This window comes from Sinocyclocheilus rhinocerous, unplaced genomic scaffold (genome assembly GCF_001515625.1).
Source record: "Sinocyclocheilus rhinocerous isolate Xijiao unplaced genomic scaffold, SAMN03320098_v1.1 scaffold43, whole genome shotgun sequence".
NCBI classification, from domain to species: domain Eukaryota; kingdom Metazoa; phylum Chordata; class Actinopteri; order Cypriniformes; family Cyprinidae; genus Sinocyclocheilus; species Sinocyclocheilus rhinocerous.
The window spans coordinates 737,048-745,383 of NW_015628370.1; the positions used below are offsets into that span (position 1 = coordinate 737,048).

The 8,336-nt window shown below is 37.8% G+C and overlaps 1 protein-coding gene across 4 annotated transcripts in view; it reads right to left on the minus strand.

Moving 5' to 3' along the window:
• LOC107737753 (uncharacterized) overlaps positions 1–8,336 on the minus strand; it is a 13,995-nt gene that overhangs the window by 1,525 nt on the left and 4,134 nt on the right. For 2 of the 4 annotated variants that reach the window (XM_016549369.1, XM_016549368.1), the window contains 5 exons: positions 4,507–4,550; positions 1,815–4,418; positions 1,507–1,654; positions 1,309–1,418; positions 1,144–1,212 (listed from right to left, as the gene is read on the minus strand). In XM_016549369.1, the coding sequence (XP_016404855.1) occupies positions 1,144–1,212; positions 1,309–1,418; positions 1,507–1,654; positions 1,815–4,418; positions 4,507–4,526 (2,951 nt within the window). In that variant the 5' untranslated portion in view covers positions 4,527–4,550. Of the gene's footprint in view, positions 1–1,143; positions 1,213–1,308; positions 1,419–1,506; positions 1,655–1,814; positions 4,419–4,506; positions 4,551–6,453; positions 6,612–8,336 lie in introns of those variants that run through there. The other 2 variants (XM_016549366.1, XM_016549367.1) reach the window with 2 other exon arrangements.

Here is an 8,336-nt window from a genome sequence, read left to right on the forward strand (position 1 = left end):
AAAAAATCTAAGCTAGAAAAGCATTTTTTGCAGTGCACAATTTGTGCGTGTTACATGCAAGAACAAATGTCATTGGTTCTCGTGTGTCTTGCACCCTTGTTTACCATATGTGATATGCTCTATGTATGCGTATTGATCACTGTTTAGATTGAAAGCCTAAATTAAATCTGTTCACCATATAGATCGATCATATCTCTTCACAAGACTTAAGAGTAAACCGTTTGATTCATATAGTTTTTTCCATTTGAATGGAGGGACAGAAACCTCTCAAGTTCAAAAATTATATATATATATATATATATATATATATATATACACACAATACATATTAAGTCACTGGTGATATGCGTATCAAACTGTGATATATAGTATTAAATAAAACTATGGAATAATTAGTATAGTTAAATAGAAGATAAAACTAATGCATTACCCCACATTTTTACTTCGGCAGTATAAGAACACACTGATAGCTTTAAAGCTGCACTGAAAAGGCATTACAATGGGCTATTGGGATATTCTGTCTGACCCCAATGTCTGTGAGTACTAGAAATCCTGAAGGTGAGGTACAATAGTGACAAATAAAGAAATGATAATAAAATCAATAAATGCAACCAGTCTGAAAAGAGTGCCAAGCACTTAATTTTTAACTTCCATCTTCTGTCAGTTTGATTACTAAATATATAGAGAACCAATAATAGGGTATATGTCGAACGTCACCTGACCAAACCCGGAAAACAGGTCGCATCGCTTCCGCTTGTCGGAGAACGTGTTAACAGCCGTATTAAATAATAGCGATATCTATGGACTTTTAAGATAATCAGTTAAACTAGCTAGCTATTTTTATTGTTGACGTTTTATTCAATTTTTATATCTAAATATTAGTGAAAAGAATAAAATGTAAAAATTTTTTAGATATCAGTCCGCATATGTGATGGACATTGGTTATGATCATCACTGGTATGTACTTTGAAGGCATCTCGAGTAAAACTGCTTCATATTAACGAAGCATATGCAAAACGCTTGAACCGCAAGTGACGAGACCCGGTTAACAGAATACGGAAGTCTGTTGCGCATAACCCCCATTAAGTTGATAAATGGGTAAATCAATTATCCAGAAAATAACTCATTTGGAAAATGTCTCACCCATCAGGAGGTTTGCTGAAGTTTTTGTTTGTGTAGATTTCCTCCAAGCTGAAATCCTTCTTCTTTATTCTGTGAAACACAAAACAAGAAATGTATCTTTGCTGTGATGAAGTACAGACACAGATAGATATGACCAAGCCTATAACCTTCTCTATGCATACACACCTGATGACTTTAGGAAGGCCCATAGGGGTGAGGTTATTCTGAGGCTTTGGAATCTTTTTACGGATACGAATTGAGGACACCTTTCCACGCTGACCATCCTTGATGTCTGTCTGTTTACACCGAGAGCGAAGATGCAATTAGGATTAAGAAAAATGATACATTTTAGACCACAAATCAAATCTAAGAGAAAACTCACACCTTGATTTCAGAGTCTGATAATGCTTTCTCCTCTGAGATGGCAGCAGAGAGTTTAAAGTCAAAGTTGGATCTCTCTTCATCTATTGACTCCTCACACTCCATTTGAAGCACTCGATTGTCTCCTTCCAAAGAACTTTGTGAAAATGCACTTGAAAGAAGAAAAAGTAGGATTTTAACTGCTGACTTGCATCTTTTTGACATCTTCTTATGGGAAAATATCTGAGATAATCAACATGCTAGATTATTCAATAACAGGTAATAAAAAGCAAGTATTCTCAGATAGGGAGGCTGGGAATTTGATAAATTACCTGCAGAGTGATGACACAGAGGCAGAAGGTGTCTCAGGGCTGGGAGTGACAGAGGAGGGGCCGGTTAAAGCATGACAGGACGTGAGGGTGGAAGAAAAGGGGGGACTGAAGGAGGATGGTGATGATGATGCGATAAAACTGGAGGCAGCTGAAACACTGCCAGAGCTGGTGGCGCTAGCATGACTACGCCCTTGGCTTGAGCTTTTAGACAAGAACGCTAAAGGACTGGACAAAAAACACGAGGCAAGGGCTATGAGGGAGGAGGAGGGAGAATAAGGGGAAGAGGGGCAAAAAGGGCCACCCCGACTGGCAGGGTACACCTCCTTACGGAGACACAAAGGGGCAATTTCACGCTCAATCTCCACACTGCAGACGGTGTGCCGGCGAGTGCGCTTGGACGGAGAGTGAAGGTGGATGGGCAGTGGTGTGGGCGAGCTCTTTCTGCTGGGTGAGGTAGTGCTGATGTCATGCGTGTGGGACCGAGGTAAATGACAGTCACTGAATACTAGGGACGGGATTTCAGGGCAGGAGTAGCTGCGCAGGAGACGGTTGGGACCGCTACCTGACAACGATAGTACTGGAACAGCTTCCGTTGTCTTTTCTTGGCTCTCCGCTTCATTGTTACCCCCAACAGCACCTATCCTTTTTTCAACGGAAACATCTTTTCTTCTTGGTCGGATTACATTCTTTGTGGGTCTGTTTAGTTTTCTTTCTGAATGCACCGGAGCTGTTGAACCAGGTGACAAAATCTCCTGTATTTTTTTTTCTGCTTTCAGCCCAGAAATCCATGTCTCCTGCTTCTCAGCTGCAATAACAGACTGTTCACTGTGCAGTAGTGTTCTTTTTGAAGGTTTACTTGGCCCTGCTGGATCAACCACTGAAGTTACCCTGTAGTCCTTAAACTTGTGCTTGGGCAAACAAATGTTTCTCCTCTGCAACGCAACATCTGTACTTTTAGGATGGCGTCTTGTTTTTCGAGTTTCAATGGTCTTCTCAGGCTCTTGTGGCTGCAGAGGCTGCCGAAACAATGGAGGTTCTGATGGACCATTCATGGTATTGTCAATCAGGACATTCTGTGTGCCATTCTGAGAGGATGCAGTTTCAGAGGCATCATCTTCATTGCTAGAGGTCAGTAACGTCCTACATTTTACATTTTTTCTTATCATCTTGTCCTGTCTCATTTGATCTGAGGTTTCAACAGAATTTCTCATCTCACCAGCTGCAGCATTACTAGTACCAACAGGCACATTTGAGTCTTGGAGTGGTTGCATTGTAGAAAACTCTTTCCTCTTTCTCCTAACCTGAACAAATGTTTCTTCCTCCTGGTTTATTTCCAGAGTGATGCCATATTTTTTAACTTTTTTATTCCTCGCAGGTCTTCTCTCTTTAGCATTCTGCAAATCACATTTCCCCCTTGCCTCTAAGTCTTTGTTTGTCTGAAGAGCTTCTCTGCATCTCTTTGGCCTCACTTCCCTGACAGAAGTGGTCTTTGGAGGGTCTGATACTTCAGCCAAGTGGTGTGTCCACTCCATACTGTTTTCAAATGGTGATTCCTTCATCTCCACATCCAAAGTCTTTAATCCTTTTGTTTTCACAAAAGTAGCCAATTCAGTGGAGGGGGGTCCAGCCGACCCTGACAGATGTTTCTTTCTAGGGCTTTTCCTTGTGGCCATACGTGAAAAAGATTCTTCCCTGCCAATTGTGCTTGTGTCTTTATCTATCAAATCAAAATCAGAGGAAGTGCTAAAAGAGACTCCAGGATCAGGCTTGTTTGCACAAGCTTTGTTTGTGCTACTTTCAGACTCAGGTTTCAAGAGGTTTGATTCCTCTTCTGAAAAGTAAGACTCATGACTATGTCCACAGGCTGTGTCACTGCTACAGGTCTGTCTCTCACCTGACAGATGATGCAGGACAATCAGCGGATCCATTCGAACATTGGCTTGCTTGGACACACACATGGCACTTACAGAATTCAAAAGTTTCTCTGTGGACAGATTTGGTCTAGTCCTGAGGAAAGGACTCTGTGCTTTACAAGGACTGGCATCACGTGTCCCATCCTGAAGGACGGCTTGTGACTGGCTTGAAGGACGGTCTATCTGATTTTCTTCATTTGGTGAAAACTCACCGTGCATTTGAATATGATCCAATACTGGTTCGAAGTTGTTACTCGTTGAAATTGTACAAAAATTCAGTCTCTGTGCAACTCTGTGGCGTTTTGGAGCAGTGTTGCATTGCACCTTTTCCGAAGAAGGCCTTTTTGGAAACAATCCATTTCTACATTTATCAGTCTCAGCCTCCTCAGTCCAGGTTGAATTTTCAGCATTTGACTCTATCAACTGTTCATGGCGATCAGGAAGTGTGATCAAGGATAGAGAGTCACTGGGCTTAAAAAGCCGAACAGGGGTCATGACAATCTCAGTAAAGCTAGCTATCTTGGATTTGAATGACTGTAGAAGTGGGCCAAACTCCCATCTTTTTATTGCTGAAGGGCTCTCTGGGGACTTCCTATCCATTGGCTTCTGGTCATGGCTTTGCTCCTTTGCGGGGCTGCCATCTCCTAACTGTGAGCTTATACAGGGTGATACCGGTTTGTGGTTTTCACCTCTAAAATAAAGAAACAAAAGACATTTAAAGCATGTTTGCTGGCTAAGGTTACAGATCTTAATTTTCTGTCTGACCCAGCATCACTCACTCTGAATATTGCTCCTCCATCTCAGCTTCAACTCCAGAGCTGGTCTGAAAACAAGAAAAAAAGAGAAGTGGATTAAGACAAAAAGGTTTTGCAAGAATTTTAAAATTAATAATTAAAAGTAAAAATTTTAAAAATATTAATTATAGAAAAACTCGAAGACACATTACAATTAGATTTTGAAGCAAAAGAGAATTTGAAAAACAGAAAAAAATAAAGTAAAAAGGTGCATCTAAATGGAGAAACTACTCATCCTGCTCATTTAAAATAACATTTAAAAATGACAGTATAATATAAAACTACTAAAATCGTATAGTTACTGAGAGGTCACAACCCATGCAAAGCTTCACTGGTGTGTAGTTATTGCTGAACAATTCAGGATTATGGCTAGGGTAGTTATTCACCAGGAATTTAACTATTAAACTTTTTTTTAAATAAACTCAGAAAAAAATTAAAAAGAAAATAAGCATACACCTGAGTTCATGGCTGATCAATATTCAAAAGGCTTATACGTTATTGCACAAAGTCTATTTCACCATGGAGAAAAATAATGGTTGTGGGTTTTTTTTTGATAACCTGACTTTTGCACTCAACAAAAGTCAGTAACATCTGATATTAAAGTGAATTTAATTAACTGTGAAGAAAGATTTCTCCCACATTTTTCATACCTAGGGTTCACTTTTTGCTTTTGTGTAATTCCAAATAAATTTAGTTCATATTACATAACATAAATGACTTACAATGTAATAATAAATTACTAGGAAAGTTTGGGGAATGAGAAATTTTCCTCCTACTGCATTACTGGAAGTCATGATCACAGAACCAGTGTGTCGACTAGTGGCAGAACTAAATGATTAGGTGAAACACCCCTTTTGGCTTCACAACTCACTGTCTACAATTTTCTCCCCTTTTGCATTTTTCTTTTTTCTCTGAGTGTCTCACAAACGTGTGCCACTGTTAGTTCCTTTATGTCTGTCTTCCCTCCCTGACACCTTCATAAGGTTCTTATAACAGTAACACCTTAATTAAAGGGTTAGTTCACCCAAAAATGAAAATTAGCTTGTGTTTTACTCACCCTCGAAGCATCCTAGGTGTATATTAATTTCTTCTTTCAGACGAATCCAGTCGGAGTTATATTAAAAATTGTCCTGGCTATTCCAAGCATCTATTCTCTATCATTGCAGTCAGTGGGTGTTGCAGTTGAACAGTCATCAAATCATCAAATAAAGCGTGCGCATCCGTAATAAAACGTGCCTCATACGGCTCCGGGGGCATGAATTAGAAGTACAAACCGAGGATTTGCAAAGAAAAATGTCGGAGGATTTCGATATATACCAAGAGGAGACTGGTTTTCCTTTGCTAAATTAGGAAACTTTGCTTCCTTTGCTCAACAAACTCACGAGACTAGCATATCTTAGAGGCGCGTGCGCTGCGCATACGTCCTGCATCATCCGCCGGAACGCCTTCCGCGTATGACAGATAACGGAAGTGAGAGAAAAGTGTTTATTACGTTTGAAATATTTATTTATTTATTTAGTAAAATGAAATATGGATATTTTTTTTACAAAAACACATGGATTCACTACAGGAGGCCTTTATTCACCCCCCCGGAGCCGTGCGAGACACTTTTTATTATGGATGCGCGCAATTTATTTGACGACTTGTGGACTGCTCAACTGCAACACCCGCTGACTGCAATGATAGAGCTTGGAATAGCCAGGACAATTTTTAATATAACTACGACTGGATTCGTCTGAAAGAAGAAAGTCATATACACCTAGGATGCCTCGAGGGTGAGTAAAACACAAGCTAATTTTCATTTTTGGGTGAACTAACCCTTTAAGTTGTGACTTGTGTCTTGATAAAGTAGTGGTCAGTTAATTGTGTTGCAGTGAACAAGGAGAACAGTGAAGGGAGTGCTGAGGGATGACAAAAACAACATTAAATTACCATACTGTTTTCATCTTGTATAATGATGAGCTCAAGTGTTGAGGTTGTGGTGACTGAGCCTCATCGTTGAGTCTCTTCTCTAGTCCTGTGATGCAATCCACTCTTTCTGTTTGCCGCCCTTATTCCCAAAACATCACAACTGTGGAACAAGCAGGTCATTAGTTAACCACTTCACTGACTGTTTTAGTTCAGCACTTAGGCCTATTCAATAAACACAAGTTCCAGTCACTAGAATTCACTAAGGATGAACAAAAGGATAGAAAAAAGGGTTAAACAAAATTATAGCTTGTAATTTAAATATATAAATTAATTAATGTATAACCTTTTATGCAGTAATTGTCACATTAACTGCATATCCCTAGCAGGAACAGGTAAAAACACTTACTATTCCATACAATAATAAATACTGAGGGTTGAAACTGAAGTTTGAGGGTAAACAGTGTGCATAGTAAAGACAAGGTATGCATAAGCAAAGCAGTTTAGTGTCAAATGTCAAATGATATGATTACTAATCCACATATTAACTTAAAAGGAAACTTTTTTAAAGTTAAAAAGAAATAATAAATGTATGTTTGACAATACTTTAGCATCTGCTCTTCAATATTACCTAGTCTACCAAAAACACAAATCTTGATTGAATAATTAGAGGGATAGTGATTAAATGAATTATTAAAGGGACTAAAAAATAATACAATTCTGTCATAATTTTACTTTCTCTCATATCGTTCCAAACCTGTATGACCATCTTTCTTCAGTGGAACAACCGAACAAAAACATAGCCCACCGACTTTCATTGCGTAGAAAAAAAAAACACTGAGACATTTGTCAAAAGATCTGTTTATGAAATAATAGCAGACAGGTTTGGAATGACATGAAGGTGAAGAAATGATCACTGATCCTGCCAAGTCTCAAGAACATACATATTCCAAAATAACGTTTTGATCATAATTTTTCTGAACTTACATTGCATTTGGTACCTGTTTGAGAAGTAGGTAGTATTGTAACTGTATTGTAGCATTGTAATAATATTGTCATGTGCTTGTGTGTGTACGTATGTATTATATATATATATATATATATATATAGAGAGAGAGAGAGAGAGAGAGAGAGAGAGAGGGTTAGATTACTTACAAACTGTAATATGTTACAGACTCCAAATTACATGATAAAAATTGCAGTTAGTAATGTAATCAATTACATAACACATTTTTTTTAATATAATCTGACTATTTTTTGACTACTTTTAGATTACTTTTGACCTAACTTGTTTATCACATTGATTTAAATGGGATAATCTTGGACCATATTATTATAAAAATAGAAAGAGTAAGAAAATATATTTCATTTGTTATTATTAACAACATGAAGCGCATTAAACTGTCAAGGTTTACCAAACTGGGTTCCTGAAGGAACTGAAGAGGGTTTATGAGTTTAATGAAAAGCTAATAATTAATTAAATCAAAATGTAAAATTAAAAGAAATCATTTTAAAATAATATCAAAATAAAACACTTACTAAAATTTTTTTATATTTTATTTGTTTACCTGCATGCCATGTGATCATTAACAAACGTCAGAGAACCTTGAACTTGCAAATGTGTTACTTAACTATTAAAATACTTATTTTAAAATCTCAGGGGTACTTTAAGTAAATATATTTGGTGAAATAGGTTCAGACAGGGCCTGAATTTCGTTTTGGAAAATGGGGGGGTTCCTCCTTTAGGTGGCTCTTATGGGGGGATTTTTTAATTTGAGGGGGGGGGAGTTAGGGTATTTTAGACATATTTTTAAACTACAATCATCCAACCTAAATGTACTAGGTGTAACAATTTATAATGTTGTTGATTCATATTTATATTGTGAGGAAGATACTTAAAAAGAACT